This window comes from Larimichthys crocea, chromosome XVII (assembly GCF_000972845.2).
Source record: "Larimichthys crocea isolate SSNF chromosome XVII, L_crocea_2.0, whole genome shotgun sequence".
NCBI classification, from domain to species: Eukaryota; Metazoa; Chordata; class Actinopteri; family Sciaenidae; genus Larimichthys; species Larimichthys crocea.
The window spans coordinates 11,996,400-12,018,375 of record NC_040027.1 but is presented as its reverse complement, the minus strand read 5'-3'; the positions used below and the strand labels follow the sequence as shown (position 1 = coordinate 12,018,375).

General features: G+C 41.2%; 3 protein-coding genes across 4 annotated transcripts; 2 read left to right on the top strand and 1 right to left on the bottom strand.

The window, feature by feature from the left end:
* Nucleotides 1-5,175: 5,175 nt before the first annotated feature.
* cts12 (cathepsin 12) lies at nucleotides 5,176-8,304 on the bottom strand. The gene is made up of 8 exons (XM_010731089.3): nucleotides 8,274-8,304; nucleotides 7,109-7,260; nucleotides 6,901-7,020; nucleotides 6,365-6,529; nucleotides 6,068-6,289; nucleotides 5,814-5,982; nucleotides 5,366-5,471; nucleotides 5,176-5,275 (listed from the first exon to the last, which is right to left on the bottom strand). Exons 1-8 carry the CDS (start codon nucleotides 8,302-8,304, stop codon nucleotides 5,176-5,178), a joined length of 1,065 nt encoding a protein of 354 aa, XP_010729391.3.
* A 1,654-nt stretch (nucleotides 8,305-9,958) lies between these two features.
* On the top strand, nucleotides 9,959-14,319 carry ankrd29 (ankyrin repeat domain 29). Of its 2 annotated transcripts, none has more exons than XM_019277681.2 (10): nucleotides 9,959-10,153; nucleotides 10,571-10,681; nucleotides 10,933-11,031; nucleotides 11,893-11,991; nucleotides 12,216-12,314; nucleotides 12,642-12,740; nucleotides 12,935-13,033; nucleotides 13,201-13,296; nucleotides 14,009-14,107; nucleotides 14,193-14,319. In XM_019277681.2, exons 1-10 carry the CDS (start codon nucleotides 10,139-10,141, stop codon nucleotides 14,274-14,276), a joined length of 900 nt encoding a protein of 299 aa, XP_019133226.1. In that variant the 5' UTR covers nucleotides 9,959-10,138; the 3' UTR covers nucleotides 14,277-14,319. The 2 variants fall into 2 exon arrangements, with proteins under 2 accessions (XP_019133226.1, XP_027146447.1); XM_027290646.1 differs by lacking the exon at nucleotides 9,959-10,153 and adding an exon at nucleotides 10,304-10,324 and having other exon boundaries at nucleotides 10,571-10,740.
* A 654-nt stretch (nucleotides 14,320-14,973) lies between these two features.
* Nucleotides 14,974-21,152, top strand: LOC104919108 (vacuolar protein sorting-associated protein 4B). Its single transcript, XM_010731034.3, has 11 exons — nucleotides 14,974-15,171; nucleotides 16,842-16,953; nucleotides 17,032-17,182; nucleotides 18,529-18,584; nucleotides 18,663-18,782; nucleotides 18,858-19,014; nucleotides 19,096-19,244; nucleotides 19,338-19,419; nucleotides 20,248-20,467; nucleotides 20,560-20,700; nucleotides 20,783-21,152. Exons 1-11 carry the CDS (start codon nucleotides 15,151-15,153, stop codon nucleotides 20,882-20,884), a joined length of 1,311 nt encoding a protein of 436 aa, XP_010729336.2. The 5' UTR covers nucleotides 14,974-15,150; the 3' UTR covers nucleotides 20,885-21,152.
* Nucleotides 21,153-21,976: the final 824 nt, after the last annotated feature.

Below are 21,976 nucleotides of genomic sequence, written 5' to 3'. Positions count from 1 at the left end.
CTGTTTTCTTTCAGCATTTCACAACTTCTCCATTTTTCCAAACTTTTGCTGGTATCAAATTCAAATTGGGCTTATGTACATTTAATAAGTTGTCTGTTTTCAAATATAAATATAAGGCTTCAGTGTTTTACACATCGTCACATTTTGCACAGCGTGCCAACTTTTCCGTCCAGTGTAAATAAATAACTATAACAGCACAGCATAGTATAATTTAAATGAGACGAGGTATATGAGGGTAAATGTATTGATTGAACAACAATGGTATATTATGTCTTGCTGGTGAAAAGATTTAAAATTGTGTTTTCAGATCCATTTATTATTTTTTTTAGCACTTTAAAGACGAGACTTCCTTCCACTTTCTGTGGTTTGTGATGTAATCGGTTTATAAAAATACTTCCTGCTGTATCCAAAACAATAGAAAAAAAATAATCCTCCCAAACTCCTGATGGAGTTTTAGTTTGATTAGCTGAGGAAAATTCACCCCAGGTACCTCGTCAATCAGTCGACTAAAGTCATCTCCGACAGCATCCATGTCTGCTTCCAGCTGTTCCACCTTTGGATCCAGGTGTTTCACAGCAGAGCTGTAGCCCCCAACCGCAATCTGCAGAACAGAGGAGGTGAGAAGTATCATGTGATAAGAGTGTAACAGAAGTTTAGATATTTTTCTTTTGGCAAACTCCTCTGCATCAGAAATGTTTTAGAGGGAAACCTGCATGGACTGCACCTTAGTTTCAGAGATGGTCTCCTGCAGGCGGTTCAGCCCGGAGAGTGAAGCAGATTCATGAGTGAAGTTCTGCAGCTGCTGCTTCATCCGAGCCAGGACGTCGTCCATCTTTTCCAGGTCAAACAGTAAAGTGACGACGCAGCTGTCGCAGCCTGTGAAGTAAATACGAGTGGAGCATTAAACAGAGAATATGGATAATTCTTGAAGGACTCTTCATGTTATAACGGCACAAACTCACCATGCCACTGATCACCAGAGCTGCTGTTACCAGATGTGATGCACTCTGTTGAAAGGGAAATATATTAAAGTGGATCTCATCACATTAAAGTCAGTTTAGCTGTCTTGAGCACAACAGATCATCTGTATTGTCTTCTGAAGACTACAGATTAAACTGAAAGCCTAAACATGGGTATTTATCAGGTAGAGAACATCAGAGAGATAATTTGTTTGTCAGACTATTTGTTGCATTGTGGGAAATGAAGGCTCAGATGTTTTTAGAGCTTGGGACTTTTCTCTGCCTCTGCAACTTTGATTTTGACTAAAACCCCAGTTTTAGATCACATACTGCTTCAGAAATCATCAGAAATCATCTCCTGTTAGTGAGAAAAACTATATATTATAGATATGCACATATATTTACCTCCAGTCAGAGAATTACAAATGTTTAAGGCGCCCTCTTTGCATTTGCAGGGCTTGCAGCTGCCTCCATCCATCACTGGATCGCCGTAGTAACCAAACGCACATCTTAACAAGTGGAAACACAAGAAGAGGCTGCTGTTCAACTTCCATATTTTTAGTGTCAAGACCTACATAATAGCAGTGGACAGGAGGACGGTGCATCGATGATCATCTTGAACTGTAAATGATGCTTTGTGTTTGGTGATGTGCAGCAGACACACCTCTCACATCTGGCCCCGATGTAACCACGTTTACACAAGCATTCGACCGATGAGCCGATGTCCAGGCAGGCCAACGCAAAACTAGACAGGAGAGGAGGAGGTGGAAGATGGTTTTCATACTGACGCAGAGCAAACATCAGTAATAAAAAGACACACAGACTGACTTGTTCCCTGTAAGAGGGCATGGACAGGCACGGCAGGTCCTGTTGGCTGCGTTTCCATAGTGACCCTCTTTACACCGTTCACAGCGGTCCCCGACGGTGTTGGACTGACAGTTCTGGAGGTCGGTTAGATGAAACACAACATGTTCGGTGTCTGGTTTGTCCCGCAGATGCTTTTAACCTTTAAATGTCTGTGTGTGTGTGTGTGTGTGTGTGTATAAGTGTGTGTATGAATGAACACCGACCACACAGTTCCCTGTACGCTCATCACACTCATTGGAGAGTCCGTTGCAGCTACATGGCACACACTGACCCCTGTACGGTCCAGTCTGCTCTCTGTAGAAACCAGAGCTGCACTTCTGTACGGACACAGAGAGCTGAACAGTCGACTGTGGGACAATAAACACGAGCAAACACTCCAGGAGAAACCTGTTATCACTAAGCAATCATGCTGCAAAGTGATTAACGGCAAGAAAAAATGTGAACGTACTGACAATCCCAGATTCATTTGAGAAAATACATGAGCGTGAGAGAAACACATGGTCATAGTGCAGATCAGCATGTGTTTTCTCTCCATCTAGTGAAGAGTGTGTGTTGGAAATGTAAATATAAGATACTACACACCCTGATGAGAGTAAAAAATGAGATTTCTGAGAGGATTTAGAACAATTTCAAGTAACACTATATGATTCCTTGACCTTGTTTGGAGCCAGAGCATGTGCAATAACCTCCTCACCTGTGCAATGTGCAACAGACAACTCAACAAAGAGCTGCCTTACCTGAGTGATAGCACCTGCTGTCTGGTTGCTGTATGCAGGATCGCAGTACTTCTTCGTGCCGTGCGTCTTCGGATGAGTCTGAGCATGTCTGCACTTTGAATGTTTGGAGGGACAAACCGGAGCGAAGCAAAGCGACAACAAACAGACAACACTGCAAAGCAATAGAGATATATTCAGCTGCATGATCAATAAGAAAAGCCACGAGAGTCTAGAAGTGACTCCTCCTCCTCCTCCTGCTCCTCACAGGTAAACCCTGCAGCAGGTGAACCTTGGAGCTTTTCATGTGAAACATCAAGTGTGAATAAGTGCAGACTAGGCTCAAGGTTCAATGAGGTGTGGTTGAACTTGTAGATCATCTGTAGGAGGTATGTATGCATGTGAATAACAACAAATACACTTACAAGGATTGTTGGTTATTTATTTTTATTATCAGTCAGTTCAGAAGTTAAGACATTTCAGTTGATCCAGACAAAAATATTGTTTATAATGGTAGAAAAATATGCAAGAATATGCCACAGGAAAAAAACAAAAAACATGTACTATTTGCATTGAAAACACAAAGCACCATTTTCTTTGTTCTGTCTCAAACAGATTCATGTTAAAGCCTGAAACACTGAGATCACCACGCCCCCTGCCGCCCTCCTCTCAATATGTCAGAGCAGTTATGACAGTGTTACTGTAATAAAACAAAAAAAGTTTGCAGTCTGATCAGTTAAAAACAAACAGTGAAATTCACAAGCAGGGAACCCTGGTTGACTTTTTTTTTTTTTGCATAATAATTTGTGTTTTAAACCTCTGGGATCCGAGCAGTCGCCCACGAGTGAATGCACAAGCAGTAGTTAAGGCTGTTGACGGGACCTCAGAGGGTTAAACCTTCTTATAATGAACAGCAAACATCCTGCCTGTTCATTAAAGGTCGGATCGGTTCTCAGATCAGCTGATACACACATTATACCCACGTTAAAGTGAGACTGTGTAACTTCTGGAAGTTCACAGCAAAAAAAGTGACAAAGAAAAATGAATCCTCACAATCCTCTTTTTTTTAAATATTTGGTTCAGGAAGTTCTTTTTATTTTCTCTCTACTGGGATTTTTTTTTCCCCGAGACTATTCAACATTTCATCAAAAGTTTTTTAAAAAGTTCACACATTGTGAAGTATTTGTACCGCAGACTCTGTCTCATAAATCAGAAAACTATGTTTGTCTAGTCCCACTTAAAGGAATAATATGTAACATGTTGACTGTATTAAATCATAAATATCATGCTATGTCATCAGAGATTAAGGAAACTCTGGCCTCTGGCTAATACTACAACCAGTATGTTCTTTGTTCAAATTGCAATTGCAGTGCTGAATGTTTGTTTGTGTTTTGGCCCACTGCCCGTGTTGACACTCCGGGTTGCCAGATATGAAACAAATTTGGCACAAACGCAGCGTGCTGCAGCCATGAAAGCAAGAGAATGAATCGGATCAACAGCCCGACCTAAAAAGCTCCATGACCAGAAACGTAATATGTAAATATTGGAGATGTATTTGAAATATGGAGACAGCATAGAGCCCAGAAGGACCCAGAGCTCCTGTTCTATATATTTCATTTTAAAATCAGTGACCTACTCTGCACCTACTGCCAGAGATGGACGCTGGAGAAGTGAGTCCGTCACAGCAACTTTTAGCTCTAAATGATGTTTTTTTATCATAACTTGGCAAAAAACACAAAGTACTATCACAATAATGTTGTGTGAGTTGAAGTAACTCTTTATTTCTCTCCCTCTCCCTCTGTCTCTCTCTCAGAGGGAGAATATTGGAGAGGAAGAGAGGGACGAAGAGAAGTTGTACCTGAGTCATCAAATAAACCAGTTTCTGCTTGTTTTTTGCGCATGTGATGGTTCAGTGTTTTCAATCTGGCAACCCGTGTGAGTTTTGGGAGAAGAGCAAGGAGGACGACAACTCTCTCCAATAGTTTGAATTTGGACTGTAGTACCCATTTTAACCACTAGCTGTCAGTAATACACAAATTACATATTGCCCCTTTGAAGATGAGCACTGTCAGGATGGCTAATTATTCTCATGTGTGCATGGATCTACTTCTACTGTCCACTAATTGCAATGATTAAATGGGAATACCTGATTCAACCACATAATTTGGCTGGTGTGACCAGACCTTCATGGGATAATGCTGAATGGTTGTCTACACTACTGTAAGTTCGTTAACATTTGCCAAAATCATAAGTTACTGGTCATACTGAACCAAAAAAGTAAAAAACAATTGAAGTATATTTTATAATTTACAAAGGATCGTGTCATTACGTCTGTCCAAAGTTACAGAGTCTCACTTTAATTATTTGAATTTGCGGTTTTCCAATCAATAAAACGTTAAAGGCTAATTTCATCTTGAGCACATAGGCTGGAGTGTGTGTGCTTACGTCCCTGAGAGAAGCAATGTGTTCACTGTAAAAGACTAATGTGAGTCACAAAACATTATCAGCAGTGTCAGAAAGGTTCGGCAGAAGGTTCAGAAAATAAGGAGTGCACTTTAGAGAAGATGTGGACTGATGCTGATGCAATCCGGTGTAAGAGTTTAGCATTAACACTCAACTGACCCATCTGATCACACTCATAGAATCGGGTACAAGGCGTAGCTGGCGATGCCACAGGCGTTTCTGCCATCTCGGACGATTCGCATGAAGCCGCCTTCACCCCAACCGGTACCCCAGCTGAAAAGAAGAAACAGTTTATTGAAACAAAATGCAAGAAACCATCGTAGACTTGTAGACAAATATCTATATGTGTAGTGGGTTTCTGACCTGTTTTTGATGATCCAGTAGTCTTGGCCTTGTTCGGTGCCGTAGCCAACCAGCAGCACAGCGTGACTCAGGTTGTTCGGGTTACAGCTGGGCTCGTTGTATATTCCTGTAAAGGCGATATCATTCTCCGTTAATTGATTGTTTGATTTGTTTTCATTCGGAGACATATTTGGGTCCAACTGATGAATATACATCCAGTGTTCTCATCTCTACCAACTCCTAAAGGAGATTTCTGACTCTTTAGGTAAAGGCTAAATGCTCCAACAGCTGGAGACATAAGCTTCATGACAGCAGTGAGACTGCACCAACAACATCAAAGTTTTGGACCAAAACAATGAGCTGAAAAAGGCTACAAAGGGAAGTGTCAGCATCATACACATGGACGTTGAGTATAGCAGTTTTAAAAAACATGTTAACGATTGTATAAAGGTGTAAAATGTGTTTGAACCTGAGCTGTAGAACAGGAAGCTTGCATGATCTGCATCGATGGCTACTGTGATTGGACCGATAGTTGCCACGGCATCAGCCAGAGCCTGCTCATCTCCTTTGGGTATGAACCTGTAGTCCTTGATATGAGCGACCGCAAGTCTGTTGTCGTAGTAACATGGCTGGGTATCCTGTTGGAAGAAATACAGAGCTTTAAGTCGATGGCTGGAGTCATCAACAGTCTGACAGAGGTAGAGAAAGCGCACTGAGCCTCACCACTGAGGTGTACGGGTAGGTGTTTGTCGCCTGCAGCCCGTTGCTGACCACGTAGTCGTAGGCGTTGGCCATCCATGCACCGCTGCAGCCATAGGTACCGTAAGATTTGGAGCAGTCCACCAGGTTTTGTTCACTCAGAGATATAAGCTGACCAGTCCTCTTGTACATTTGTCCCTCAATGGCTCCTGTAGTGCTGAAGGCCCAGCATGAACCGCAGTAACCCTGTGAAGAACATTTAAAGCATACATGACTCAGTCTGGATAAAAGCCACTTAAAGTTAATTCAGGAGTGTCTTACCTGATCTTTCACCTCCGTCACGTAACCCATGTTCCTGTAGTCGACAACATAAGCATCTAACTTCCTGGCGTTGTTACGCAGCTTTCGGGCCGAGGTGGTCCTCCCTCTCGTCGCGAATCTAGCATCTATCGAGGCACCTTGCAGAAGCTGGTACTCTTGTCTTGTCTACACGTGGAGAACATAAAAACTCCAGTAATTAATGTTATTGGTCGACTGTTCCCAGCTTAGCACAAAATCCTCCTCACAGGGTCTCCAAAACTCACAAACTAAATGTAAAAATAGTAATTTAAGGATTTAAGTCAGGGACTATTTCTTTGCTGGGAGCAGTGACCTTATGGACAGAGCAAGGCTAGCTGTTTCCCCCTGTTTCCAGTCTTTATGCTAAGCTAAGCTAACTCCCTTCTGGCTGAGTGGATGGATATATGAGTGAGGTATCAATCTGCTGATGTAATTTTTGAATAAATGTATTTCCCAAAATGAAAAACTTGGAGCTTTATGGGGCTTTTTAGCTTTACAGAGAAAACACTACTCCTTACCAGGTCTCCATATTTGTTCATGACCATACTGAACGGCCTCATCCCCATGAAATATCCGTGATTATTGTCATCAATAATCCGCTTGTTCTCCTCCCAGATGACCCTCCTTTGCATATCGTCCTAACACAAAACACAGAAACACTCACATGAATCATGTGCATTTACTCTTGGTGCTTGTGTTTTTTTTTAGACATGGAGTCAATCTCACTATTCCATCGTAGGCTATGCCATTGTTGGTCTTCCAGATCTCCCACTCAGTCAGGATCGCCTCATCTGAGTCTGAAACCACGAGCTGTGGCCCGGACAGCAGCAGGACGAAGAAGAACAGAGCTGCTCTCAGCAGGAAGCTGGCCTGCCTCACTACAAGAACAAGAGAGTTGCAGCAGAGTCACAGTTTTGTTTGCAACAATAAAAAAAGTTAAACATGACAGATGCCAGTTGTTGTACTTCAAAAAATAGCATTCAGACTTTAAGATAACTGCAAATATACAACAACAATGTGCACCTTTTAACTCTGCTGCTACTTAGTCTTTATTTAATATCTACCTCTGAACATGCTGCACTTTAATATAATCCTGTCTGCACTGTGTTTTATGCTTCATGTAGCACTGTGGTCCTTGTCTTGTTTCACCGTGTACTGTGTATATGGCTGAAATCACAATAAAACCCACTTGACTTGATATAAATATTTAAAATATATTTAAAATATCTGAAAATTGAAGATTCAGTACCCCTGTATACACTTGTTACTTTACTCTTACTCTCATTCCTCAATAGTAGTAGTAGATCCTATTCATATAGTACATTTAATATCTATTCAAATAATAATAATAAGTAATACCTCTCCAATACTTATACTATATACTTGATAATGCACATTTATACATACTTGGACAGTAGTATACCCAGAAACATCAACATCTGTATCAAATCAAATCAAATCAGATTTTATTTGTATAGCCCAAAGTCACAAAGTACATTTTGCCTCGGAGAGCTTTACAATCTGTACAGGGAGTGACACCCTCTGTCCTTAGACCCTCGGTTCGAGTGAGGAAAAACTTGCCCACAAAAAACCTTTAACAGGGAAAAAAGGTGGAAGAAACCTCAGGAAGAGCCACAGAGGAGGGATCCCTCTCCCAGGAACAGATGTCACGTGTACAGGACAAATCAACACAAACATATTGTACAATTACAATGACTGATAAAATTACAATGAATTACAATGAATGATAAAATGATTACAGTAGCAGTGGAACCTGTGATAGAGATAGAGTCATACCTCATGATATTTAATAAAGTTGAGCAGGTTTGTCTTTAAAATTAAAGGTCTAAGACTTCGCCCCGTATGAAATAAAAAGTCCTGGCCGGCTTACCTGTATGGATGTGAGTCTGTTTAGTTCCCATGTTCTGAGAGTGACTCTGGACGGTCACACAGCAACAGGCTCGCTGTCAACCTTCCTTATATAGCCTTGCAACAAGTACATGTTTCCCCTATACTTTGCTGAATCCCTAAATAAACACTTATGCCATCACCTGAGAGGCACATTAGTCAACAAAAATAAGATGCTTTCCCTGCTCCTCCTCGGTAATACCTCTATTATCATTTAGAGAGAGCTAAAGCTGCAATATTGTAAATCCTTCAAATACCGGGTTATAATTGACCATAACACCTGACATCAAACTTTCCAAAACCAGTGATGGAACAAGTACACAGACACAGTGTGAATACATTAATGTAAAAATACTCTATTATACGTGAAAGTCCTGCATTCAAAAGAAGTACAGAAGAATGACGAGTTAAATGTATGTTAGGTAAAAGTTCTCATAATGCAGAAGAGTGGCTCTGTGACTGATATATCATTATATGTGACATTATAAGATTATTAACACATGCATCAATGTGTAGGCAGAATTTTACAGTTGTAGCTGCTCAAAGTGGAGCTAGTTATAATCATATATACAGTCAGTCAATACGAGGGTCAGAATCCCTCGTATGGGTCCCAAAATAAACCAGAGGAGTCATGACACAAATCTATGTTTATTTTAAAGACTTTTCTTTCATCGATGTACAAAAATACTTGTTGAATCAGGTAATTAAGGATTAAAAACAGCTGATTGGCACAGTGGTTAGTCGCAGCAAGAAAGTTCCTGGTTTGAAGTTTAGAGGGGAAATGTGTCTTTGACAGAATCTCTAACAACTTGTAGATGTCTGAAACATGTACAGGAACCTCAAGGAGTCAAAAAACTTTTTTTTTTATGAGCTTATCATACATTTTTTATATGTTTATATCTAAAAAAAATATGTGTACTATCTACAAATACAGTGGAGTAAAAAGCAAAACATATCCAGCTGACATGTAGTGGAGTAAAACCAAATGGAAATAAAAAAACAATTTGTACTCTCCGACCACTGTTGTCGCTCCTGATGCATCAATGCAGAAGCAACATTTTGCTGTTGTATTTGCTCATGGTGGAGTTAGTTTAAATGACTTTATATACAGTTTGTTTAGTGATTCTTAACCCTTCTTAGAAATATAATATACCAGTGTGGTCATGAGATAATTGATGGGAGAGGAAAGAAGAAAAACAAAGATCTGCAAAACAAATAACTACAGATTTATTTATTTTTATTCATTTATGTGTAGCATTTCATCAGTTTATGATCAATTGTTTCACAAGTTAATGTATGTTCATGAATTGTCACATACGCTCCAGAGATAATGTCTTAAAAATCTACAGACAGTGAAACTTTAGTTTAAATTTAGTTTAAAATATCAATTTCTGCTTTAAATATTTTATCTGAAATGTGACATTTAATCTCTTTAATCAGTGTGTTGTATTTTATGATCCCATCATCATCAGTTTATGTATTTATGTTCCTTTGCAATTAAATATAGAGGAGGAGAAGCTCCAATTAAAACACTTATTTAAACTAAAAGTGCATCAGTCTTATACTTGAGTGAATGTACTCAGTGACCTGAGCTGGATGCATCCACCTGACTTCACCGTGTCAGGTGACTGTGTCCGCTCAGCAGCGCCCTCCAGCGGCCTCCGCTTGCTCTTCCCTCCGTGACTGCAGAGCTGGGGTGAGCTCAGCTGACTGACTGTCTGTCTGACTGTGCTTCTTATTATTATGTCCGCGATCGGGAGCCGCCAACACCCAAAACACAGTGCGGCAAAGCATCGTCTCTAATGAATGAGGGCGCAGGAAGAAAGATGAGTCACGAATGAGGTCTGCATGATGTCTTTCAAGGTAAACCAGCCTCTCTGTTTCTGTTTTTTTTCTTCTTCTATCCATGCATCCATCAGTCGTTACACGGCCTGGATGAGAAAAACAGATTACACCTGCTTCCTGTGACAGTGTGCACTTCACTTTCAGGATTTATTTAACGGTGAGGTGTTTAATTGCTGAGGATAAAAACCGGTGAGAGCTGGAGTTAAATTAGATTTGATGCAATCATACAGTCTAGCTCTGTGCATGTGTGTGTGTTCTACCTACATGTCACACCTGTATAGTGTATCTGTGCATGCATTGTTTGATTACTGATCACCTGATTTAACCTATAAATCTCTACCCCGTCTCCACTGGCTTGCACTCTTACTGTCGGTGTGTTTAATACCATAATGGTGGTTTTAAGGTCAGTGCTTGTTGTGTGTATTTACCCTCCAGAAGGAAACACCCCTGGCTAATGCTGTGTTTTGGGCGGCGAGGAAGGGGAACTTGGCCCTACTTCAGCTGCTGCTCAACAGCGGGCGTGTGGACGCAGACTGCAGAGACAGTGTACGGACGCTGCATGTCCCGGCTGCTCAGCTGCACGCTTTAACCATAACCCACCTGTGGTAGGGAGACAGAGAGCTTCAAAGCCTTAACCCCTGTGATGCATGTGCACCCATCACACACCCATGTACTTTCACACCCATCATCATAATAAAGGCAGAACATGTTAAGTTCAGAAGTTTCATCGCCACATGTGAAGTAGTTCTCAGCCAGTCATCCGATATAAAACATCTAATTTATTGTTTTCTTTCCAGTATGGGACGACGGCGCTGATGGTGGCGTCCTACAGCGGCCATTATGAGTGTGTCAAAGAACTCATCATGCAGGGAGCTGACATCAACTACCAGAGAGAGGTATGATGGGAAAACATCTGGCTTAGTTTACGGAAACAGCATAAAGCTGATGGCCCTTTCCTTTCAGACACAACAGCAGCGCTGACTCTGAAATCCATTATTTTTAATGGCGTGCACTGCCCCTTAATGGTTTTTTAGCTGCGTCAACCAAAGCGCAGAGCTCAAGCTCATGTTGTGTCTGAAAGGGTCGTAAAACTTCAGGAAGTCACTGCTCCCGGCCAAGGAAAAGAAACAAATTCATACCATGTTTAGACATTTTACGGATCGCCATAATGTGTGTGAAGTTTAGCACACAGGCCTAGAGAGAGTGGCATTGATCTTTTCTTCTAATGTCGTTTAAAATCTAGTATGGCTTTAGGAAAACACAGCAGTGCCATAGACTGTGTAAAACATGGACATCGTATCCGTATCCATAGGAGTTACTGTCATGCTCAGAGTCGCCATGTTGGTAGTCCTGCTAATTTAAAATCAGGTAAAGGTGTGGATCATCGGTGGACCTGAGGCGGGCTGGTTGATCAAAAAAGCCACCTGTAACATCTGTCAATCAAACTGGCCACGCTGTTAATTTTGAAATTTTAAGCCTTAATATAACTTGAACAGGTGAGTTAAATAATAATTCACCCTCAGTACAGTTGTCATGAACGGGGAAATTAGCTACAGAGACCAAAACTGTTTTTTGTACCAGGCTGTAAACATGTTTATTTCTGCTGTGAAGTTTTTAACATAGGGACTTATGGAGCCAGCCCCAAGTGGCTGTTTGAGGAACTGCAGTTTTGATCAGTACACATATGTAACATTCACAAATATGAAACACTAAAACTAAAACAATTTATCTTTTTATTTTTTTATTGTCCTTTCCAGACAGGTTCTACCGCCTTGTTCTTCGCTTCCCAGCACGGTCACAACGACATCGTGAAGCTCCTCTTTGAATTTGGAGCCTCCACTGAATTCCAGACGAAGGTATGTAAAGCATAGCACGGCGACGTGTGTCACAGTCTTTGGGCGTGATGGAGACTGTGCTGCGACTCTGTCATCACACGCTGTGATTCAGAGTGCAGAGATAAGGAGACAAAAATGAAGATGAAAATATGCAGCTCAGGCTGCTTTTTTTTAGATGTTCTCCCTGCAGGAGGTAACACACAGATGTGAATATCAACTATTTTCTTTGTGTGTTTTCGTGGCAGGACGGCGGCACGGCTGTCACCGTCGCCTCTCAGTACGGACACTCCAAAGTGGTGGACACCCTGTTGAAGAACGGAGCCAACGTTCACGACCAGCTCAATGTGAGTCCACACATCTCATGGCTTCTGGTGTCCACTTCCACTTCCCGTCAGTGCCTCTGTTTGTCAGAAACATGATGGTTGGTTGCACACAATGTCCCGACAGCTGGAATCCGGCCTCTCGGGTTTCTGCAGACTGCTGAGTCAGACGTGACTGACATTTGGCAGGATTAGTGTGTCTCTTCAGGCAGGGCAAAACAACCTGGCTGCACAAACATACACTTACAAGACAGTACAGTACACAAGATTTTGGTATTAATACACCTTTTTTTTGCTTAGTTAGAAGCTTTTCTGTGCAGCGGATAATTAGATGTTTCTTTTACGTTTCAGGACGGTGCCACCTCCCTGTTTCTCGCCGCCCAGGAGGGTCATGTGACTGTGATTCGTCAGCTGCTTTCGAACGGTGCCAAGGTTAACCAAGCGAGGGAGGTAATGTCCTCGCCTCTTTAGGACACATTCACAGATTTCAGACGCCTCCTCTTCCTCATTCCTCCAGGTTATCTCATGCCTGCAGCGACTCTAACGCTCCTCTTTTTCCTTTCACCTCCTCCCTCTCCATTCTGTCCTTCAATCCCTGCACCACCGCCCATGCCCGCACAAATCCACGTCGTCTTCTTCTCCAGGATGGCACTGCCCCCCTGTGGATGGCAGCTCAGATGGGTCACAGCGAGGCGGTGAAGGTGCTTCTCCTGCGTGGCGCGGATCGGGACGCTGACAGACAAGTAAGAAGTAAATAAAAACCGCACGTGAAGGGATTATTGATCGACTGCTGCTGGATTTGTGGCACTCAGAGTATCTCAAAGTTCGGTGATGTAGACGAAAGATCTAGTGAGTAAGAGGAGCTTGAGTGTTAAATAATTGTACACTTTCTCTGTTTCTGTCCTTGAAGGATGGATCAACAGCGTTATTCAAAGCGGCTTTTAAAGGACACAACAGCGTCATTGAGGAACTTCTCAAGTTTTCTCCTTCACTTGGACTTCTCAAGGTAGAGGATGATGAGGAGATTGTTTGGCACATAATCTCCTGTAAAACCTTAAAATGACTTCAACTTTTGTACAGATTAAACTAAAGTCCTTGTCCACTTATGTCCTAAAACATGAACGATAATATATTTAAACATTAATAACTTACAGCATTATAAAAGGTAATCCAAAATTTGTCATAAATCTCAAACATTACCGATGGAACAGAAGGGTGGGGGGTTCAAATCCAGCATGGACCAAAGTGTGGAGGGTTGGCTGGCAGCTGGAGAAGTGAGCAAGGTACCGAACCCATAATAACAATGAGCCCTTTGTGTGTTTCCCCTCGAGGGATCAGTAATAAATAATATTAGTATAATAGAGTACATAATACACGATCATCACTCTGCTGACTTCTTATATTCTCGTATTATATCGCTGTGCTTTTTCGTGCACTCAAACAATGAAACATGTCGTAAACTGCAACAAACTGAACAACAACACGAGCTCAGTTTCATCCACTGTTCAGCATCTACACTGACTTTACACAAACAATATCAATCATGTCATAACAACATTTTTTACCAAATAAAGGCGACTTAAGTGGCTCTTACATTACACATCATCACATCATATTTTACAAAATGTTGAGGTATTCCTTTTATACTGAACATTTATATTTATCTAACACCTCTCAGTGAGTATTATGAATACACGTCTTCATGTCTTCACCTGCAGAACGGCTCCTCTGCCCTTCATGCTGCTGTTATGGGCGGAAATATCCGAACTGTCCTGCTGCTGCTCGAGGCCAACGCAGACCCCACATTACCCAACAAGGTGAGGCACGTAGATCTGAGAGAAGAGACGAGAGACGGACAGATTATAAGTGCATGACTAAACTTTTCTCTCGTGTGTTTTGCAGTATAACGAACTCCCTGCAGATCTTACAAAGAGCGAACGCATCCTGAGGATTTTACATCCAAAAATCTTAAACGGGGACAGCTGATGATCACCCGGTCACACTCCTCCTGCCTGTAAACACAAGACACAAGACGTCCACAACACACACAGAGTCAAGTCTCCTTCCTCCAACCACAATATGTACTGTACTACTGAAATCAAGCTGTCATATGTTGAATAAAACTGGACTAACTCTAGAGCAACAGTGTGCAACCAAAAAAAACGCATTTGTCTGCCACCATCGTCTCCTTTAACGCAGTGTTGTTCTGCAGTGTGTGTGTGTGCGTTTGTTTTTGTTGTGAGATTTCTACATATTTTGCACACTTTTTATTTTGCCCTTTTTAATAGATGTAATAATAAAAATGTAAATTTGTTATTCAATCCATAAGGTGCGCATGTTTATTTGACGCAGGTGATTTTATTTTGAAAGGGGCAGAGACGTCCTGATATTTATTTTAGTGATTAAATAACAAACATATTTTAATAATAAAGCAACAGATTATTGTAGTGACTGTATGATTGAGTCATGATGTTCACCAGAGGTCAGTATCTTCAGTCTCACCTGTCTGACACCTCACCTGTTTGAATGAATGTAACGTTTCCTTCAAAGTAAAATACTCTAAATATTTACATCTCCGTGGCAAAGTTCAATGATCACATCAGATTGTCAGATTTCAAAGACATGATTCATTTCCTTGCATCAGCTGATGGAGATAACAAAACATTGTCACGTGACCAACAGGGAAGCGACAGCCCCTTTTTTTTATGTTGCGGAAGAGAGAGAGAGAAACTTTCAGGATGTTTCTGCGGCTGAAGTTTTATTAAGTAAATAAAAGTAATTATCAGCTGACGGGGAGGGAAAACAGAGTGAGAGGATTTATTGTTTCACCTGAAGGGACAGACTGAAGTTTGATGTCCTGATGGCCGGTGGAAACTTACAGGTGAGAGACAAACTTTGACTCGGTTACATAAGAGGTTCGTCTTTTTAAAAAAAAATAAAGTTTTTAATCACTTATAATAATAATTCAGCGCGTAAAAGCACCTGGATATAAAGCTGAACTGTATTTATTATTAATTCATGTTTTTTTATTTTATTTTATAAATGTTTTTAACTGTTTTAACATTTAAGGAAATAGTTTGGGTTGCCAGGTTGTGAAGAAATCCGTTCATCTGCATTTTGAACTATTTATAGGTGTGCCATGGGAAGTATTTAGTTACTGCAGTACTCTGTGTTTTACTGCAGTGTTTCTATTTCATGCAACATTTCAGATTATTTTTCATTATTATGTTATTATGTTATTATGGTTAGAGGTACTTCTCTGATTTTATATTTACATTAAACTATATTATTAGTTAAACCAGTTCTTTAACCTGTTCAGCCTGTTAAACATTCTTCCAGTAAGTTCCTCCTTTAAATTAAACCCCCTGAAGCACAATTAGGTCACGTTAAATCACATTTTCACTAGGAATGTATCTGCATGTGCGTCACCTCCTTTGAGCTCTTGTTTTACAGTATATGCATTTATTTTTGTTATGATTTTTAGATGCTTCACATACTTTTTTATGTGCAGTGTGACAGTGTGCATCTTTGTGGTTTAGATAACTTTATTTTGCAAAGTCAGAAAGAAGAGAGATACTTTTATTAATTCTTCAAGGGGAAATTCTTGTTTCCACTTCTTCATTTCACACATGCAAATGTGGAGAGAGATGATGGAGTGATGGGCAGCCACCCAGAGCAGCGCCCTGCGAGCAGTTGGGGGGTTTCGGTGCCTTGCTCAGGGGGACCTCGGCAGTGCCCAGGAGGTGCACCAGTCCACCACCTTGCTTTTTTGTCCCATACTGGACCGGTCACCCTCCAGTTCCCAAGCCAAATCTCTATGGACTGAGCTACAGTTGCCCCTCAAATAGTTAAATTGTAATATTTATTGTTTTATTGTAATAATAAAATAACAGTTATGGTCCTGGTTACTTTTCAGATTTATATTTTAAATTAAAGGGATAAACTATTGACTTATGACACATGTTAAACACTGTTAGCAGTTCCTCATTTAAACGAAACCATATGAGGCCAGAATAGTTGAAACGTTACTATAAATGTACAGATTAGAGTTAAGTCATAGTGCATATAACTTTATTTTACCTATTAATCACCTCAGATTTATCTGGTCCCCGCTAAGTTCAGAACCACGGCACCAAACTGTGCATAAAGTGGTTAAAACGAGCTCCACCTCCACCTGCTCCACCAGTGAAATGCTACATTTATGCATCAGTATTGACACAGTTTGGACTTAAAGTACATTTAGCTGCTGTTGTACTGTGTTGTATTTGTACTTTTATTTTATGAAATGATCATCACTATCACTTCTTGATAAAGCACACAGTATAAAAGCTTCATAAGTTGTAAGTTATAGCTTAAACCATTTACTAAGTAGTGAGTTAATTAGTTAATGGATTTCCAACAGTTACAGCAGCCCTCAAAGGATTTTCACAACCTGGCAACCCAAATGTTGTTTGTATTGTAAGCTTGTAACTATACATCACGTGTAAATTAGTTATTAACCATTAATAAACACACTAGTTACTAATTATGAACTTCCTCTTTTGTTCTCAGAAAGCTATCGATCTTGCCTCCAAAGCTGCAGCGGAGGACAAAGCCAAAAACTACGAAGAGGCGCTCAGGTGTTATCAGTGTGCAGTGCAATACTTCCTCCATGTCGTCAAGTGTAAGGAGCTTCATAAAACACATGTGTGATTTTTTTCTTTTTTAAATATCCGTTAAATGAGCTTTTACTGTGCTGCAGATGAGACTCAGGGTGAACGGGCGGCGCAGAGCATCAGGGCCAAGTGTATGGACTACCTGGACAGAGCCGAGCAGCTGAAGCAATATCTGAAGAAGAAGGAGAACAGTCCTCCGGCCAAGCCCGTCAAAGAGTCCCAGTCTGATGACAAAGGGTGAGGCTGATCAATAATATCTCAGTGTTTTGTTGTGACTCTTTAAATTCAGCCGTTTTCTATGGTGCACCTGGAGAAAGTTGCTTCCTAACAAATTTTCGGTGACTTGGAGACAAAGTTTTATCTGAGTCTTGTTGGTTTTGTTAAAGGTGCACTCTGTGCAAAGCTAATTTTGAAACCTGTGTGTTCACTTCAGAATAATTTTCCTCAAAGTTATTGGCGCATTGCTGTATTTTTGGCACGTTACCACCATCTGTAGATCAGCAGAGTGACGAGAAACGAGTGGCACGAAGGGAACTCACTTGTAAAAACCAGTGGTGCACATAAAAACTTGTAACTTAACTGTAACTGGTAACTTTTAAGTTTGAAACGCTTCCTAAAGACCGCAGAAATCTGTTGACAGAGATCAACATACATAGTTATATTCTTTATTGGAAACTTTATACTGCAGACTTGTTTACATGTTTATCTCTCTGTAGTTTGCATGTTTCAGTTCATGTGACTTATTTAATTAAAGGAACGCTGTCTCTGTTATTATGATATTCATTAACAAAGGAATAAGAACATACCTAAATTGGCATAACATGGCAAACTAAATTAGATGAAACTATACGATATGATATGAAATGATACAAGATAATACAAGCCTGTCATCCTCTTTGTCCAAAACTCCCGCCTTGTAGTGCACAGGTAAAAAAGATGTAGCTACAACCAAGCTGTGCCAATTACTGGAAGTAAAGGTGATCTACAAAACATGTTGAGGGTTGCTCAGTGTCCTACCAGCTTTGGGGCTTTGGGTCACCCTGTCCTTCGGCACCTTGATCTGGTGCTGTGTTTACAGCATCTGTCCAAAGTCCAACAATCCTTTTTTTTTCACAGATATCCAGCAGTGCCTACCCTTTGAGCAACAACATTACATGTTTTCTCTGCACAGAATTGGTATTTAGGGGTGTAAGAAGAATGTTTTAACCTTTATTTGTAGGTGACCAGTTGGTCTTTCTCAGGAACCTTCTCAAGAAATTACCAGCAGACGATGATAGGGTCAAGTCTCGGCTGTCACAGACTTAAGATTGCGACAAGAAGGGAGACGACACGAGGTTGTGGGCGAAGAAAACAGATTTATTCATGCAAAACACGAATCAGAAAAATGTGTAGCAATCAGTAAGTCAGTAGTGTAAAGAGCCAGAGAGCATCTGCAGGATTAGGGAGGCATTCATAGGGTGGCACAGGTGTAGCTGATCGCTCCAGCATCTGCGAAAACACACCCAAGGAGAGCAACAGTGTCCAGGTGGAGGCGTCGTCACAGTCTGTAAATAACGCCGTGGACTGTCGTCGTTTCATTTCAGGAATGAAAACGACGGGGACGGTGCAGAGAAGAAGAAGATGGAAAGTCAGCTCTCAGGTGAATCAGCGGTTAAATATGAATTCCTGACATCTCAGAAAAGTCTTCGATCTATAAAGTGTTTGTCTCCTCTCGCAGGTGCCATCGTGATGGAGAAGCCGAACATTAAGTGGGACGACGTCGCCGGACTTGAGGGAGCTAAAGAAGCCCTAAAAGAAGCCGTGATCCTGCCCATCAAGTTCCCTCACCTGTTCACAGGTGCTGAAAACAAGAGCAACAGCTTCAAACCTCCTGAAGATGAACAGTATTTAATAACAGTATGCATTTCTGTAGGGAAGCGGACTCCTTGGCGTGGGATCCTTCTGTTCGGCCCTCCAGGAACAGGGAAATCCTACCTGGCTAAAGCGGTAGCCACAGAAGCCAACAACTCCACCTTCTTCTCCATCTCCTCCTCCGACCTCGTGTCCAAGTGGTTGGGGGAAAGTGAAAAGTGAGGCCCGGGTTTCTTTACATGATGATGAAAGTGTGAATATGATCAGCAGATATTAAATGTTGTGTTTTTCCCCTCCAGGTTGGTGAAGAGTCTGTTCACTTTAGCCCGAGAACACAGGCCATCCATCATTTTCATCGATGAGATCGACTCCCTCTGCGGCTCCAGGAGCGAGAACGAGAGCGAAGCTGCACGCAGAATCAAGACGGAGTTCCTCGTCCAGATGCAGGGTGAGCGAGAAGAAATCGCCTGAAAATCTGAGCTGAAATCTGAACGACAACACTTTTGTTCATGAAGTGTAACAAACGTCTCTCTTCTCTCAGGTGTTGGAAATAATAATGATGGCATCCTGGTGCTGGGAGCCACAAATATACCGTGGACACTGGACTCAGCGATCAGGAGAAGGTTGGTTTAACCATACATCCATTTTACATAACGGCTTATTATTATCAGAGCCGATCCTGGCTGACATTGGCCGAGAGGCAGGGGAAAACCTGGACAAGGGCACATAGAGGCAACTATTCACACTCATATTCACACCTACGGCCAATTTAGAGTCCCCAATTAACCTGTTAAGTGCCTGTCTTTGGGGAGTGGGAGGAAGCTGGAGTACTCTAGAGCAGTGTTTTTCAATCCTGGTCCTCGGGGAACACTGCCCTGCATGTTTTCTTTATAAAATAGCAAATTGAGGGAACCAACAGTTATGGGTAGCTTCAGTAATTTTCAACCTGGCCTTTATTTTTGCATGTTTTTGTGTCTTAACTTAAGCTGACATGCCAGACGCTTTATTTGACAGGTGATTGGATGAAACGTCTCTGTCACCGTCTTATCAAACCAGAGTTAGTTTGTTTGTTGGAACAGTGGAGTTTTGTGAAGTTAAAGTAATATGCAAAGTGCAAAGTTTTTATTGGTGGAGTCTGGTCAGCTAACACTCCACAGTTGGCTGGATGAAGCTGAGCTGCAGTCTGTTACACTCGACCTGAGGCGGTCTGAGAGACCAGGACATCACTCTTCATTTACAACATTTACTGTATGTCCAGGACTGACACAAAAAAGAAAAGAAATAAAACTGTTAAACTGTAAAAACATGTCATTTCAGTCTCTATTCAGACTTATTTCTGTAGGGATGCTGTCATATTAACAACCAGAGCCATCTCGCTCAATATCGGACCAACAAATCGACACAGAAACACAAGTTTGTACTGGCTGATTGAATCTTTTGTCTGTCTTTAGGTTTGAGAAGAGAATCTACATTCCTCTGCCTGAGGAGCACGCCCGCTCCTTCATGTTCAAACTGCACCTGGGCTCCACCCCGAACGACCTGACGGAGGAGGACTTTGCCATCCTGGGCAAAAAGACGGAGGGTTACTCCGGAGCTGACGTCAGCATTATCGTCCGGGACGCCCTCATGCAGCCCGTCAGGAAGGTTCAGTCAGCCACTCACTTCAAACAGGTAAAAACTAGACCGTGCTTGTTATCCTTTAAGTCTTTTGTATCTAACCCAGTTTTCCTCTTTGTGCCCCTTTAACACACACGCTCATTAAGGTTCGCGGCTCATCATGGAACAACCCCAAAGTTGTGGTTGAAGACCTCCTGACTCCGTGTTCGCCAAATGATCTCAACGCCGTAGAGATGACGTGGATGGACGTTCCTGGGGAGAAACTCCTGGAGCCGATCGTGTGCATGGTGAGAAAAGACTCGACTCTGCAGATGACGGCTGCAGTGATCAGCGCGTATCGTGACCTCTCTCTCTGTATCTTCTGCGCAGGCTGACATGCTGAGGTCGCTGACGAACACCAAGCCGACGGTGAACGAGCAGGACTTGGAGAAGCTGAAGAAGTTCACCGAGGATTTTGGACAGGAAGGCTAAAAAAAACGATCACACTCTACTCGTTAACAGGACTGTAACTAACACTGTGGGTTATGCCTTTTGATTAATTGATTAATATTTTGGTCTATCACAGGTTACTGGAGCTCGAAGCACTTATTTGTGGGATTAGCTGTGAAAAAAAGTGAAGCAACAAAACAAGCTTAAGTTTAAAAGTTTGCTGTTCTTACTGGAGAACTGAATAAAGTGATTAATCAACAATCACATTCTCAACTGCTGACTGTCGACTAATCAATTAAACACTTTTTTTTTATCATTATAGCATTATTAGGCTCATGTTTACATCTTACACTTGTAAGATTTCTTTTTACTTCATGATTTTATTTTGTGTATCTCAAAGCAAACTTTAAAAAAAGACAGACAGACCGCCATCGCCTGTGCTGTAAAGTAAAAGCACATCTTCAACACAACATACCTCTTAAACATAATCTGAGGATGGGTTTTATTGTACTGCACTTAACAGAATTTGTTTCAGGGCTTTCTTAAATGGGAATTTATAATAAAACGTATGACTACTGACTCGGTTTTAAACATGTAAACAACCTTTTACTGCTTATGTTTGTTCCACTACACACAGAGTTGGCATTGCCGGCTTCAAAAGGGCCATTTTGGGTTTGTAAGGAGTTACTAAATTTAGCATGAAACATAAAATATTGTTCAATAATGCTTTTAATCTTTGGACAGAGAACTTTATTTTCTATGCTTCTACAGTTTCGGCTTTCAGACTCGAGTCGTCGCTCACTGACTTTTGTTACTGCTGCTGTCGCTATCATCAAACTGTGCTGCCACTGGGTGTGAATTGTCTTTAAGTGTCTGGGTTTACGGAGGTGACTTAAATGAGACTTTTTTTTTTTTTTTGCACTTTTCTTGTATCCTACATGACATGTTCTGTGAACAAAAGTCTCAGGGTTTAAATAAACAACATAAAAAAAAGAAACAGGACTCGTTTTTTTTTTTACCTTTGTGAATATATTTAATTGTTAAAATACATCTCTTAGTTAAGTGTCACATATTTATCTTAAATGCAGGCTAGATCATAATTTAATTAGTACATTTAATTAGAGATTAATTTCA

Excerpts from the sequence above, each read along its gene's own strand:
- cts12 (XM_010731089.3), bottom strand. The coding sequence starts at position 8,304 with ATGGGAACTAAACAGACTCACATCCATACAG. Across the intron at positions 6,290-6,364 it reads TGACGGAGGTGAAAGATCAG|GGTTACTGCGGTTCATGCTG; the intron begins GTAAGACACTCC and ends TGTTCTTCACAG. Across the intron at positions 5,472-5,813 it reads CTTCCTGTTCTACAGCTCAG|GAATATACAACGAGCCCAGC; the intron begins GTTCAAACACAT and ends TCGCCTTTACAG.
- ankrd29 (XM_019277681.2), top strand. Across the intron at positions 11,992-12,215 it reads CCACTGAATTCCAGACGAAG|GACGGCGGCACGGCTGTCAC; the intron begins GTATGTAAAGCA and ends TTTTCGTGGCAG. Across the intron at positions 13,034-13,200 it reads ATCGGGACGCTGACAGACAA|GATGGATCAACAGCGTTATT; the intron begins GTAAGAAGTAAA and ends CTGTCCTTGAAG.
- LOC104919108 (XM_010731034.3), top strand. The coding sequence starts at position 15,151 with ATGGCCGGTGGAAACTTACAG. Across the intron at positions 19,015-19,095 it reads TGGTTGGGGGAAAGTGAAAA|GTTGGTGAAGAGTCTGTTCA; the intron begins GTGAGGCCCGGG and ends TTTCCCCTCCAG. Across the intron at positions 19,420-20,247 it reads GACTCAGCGATCAGGAGAAG|GTTTGAGAAGAGAATCTACA; the intron begins GTTGGTTTAACC and ends GTCTGTCTTTAG.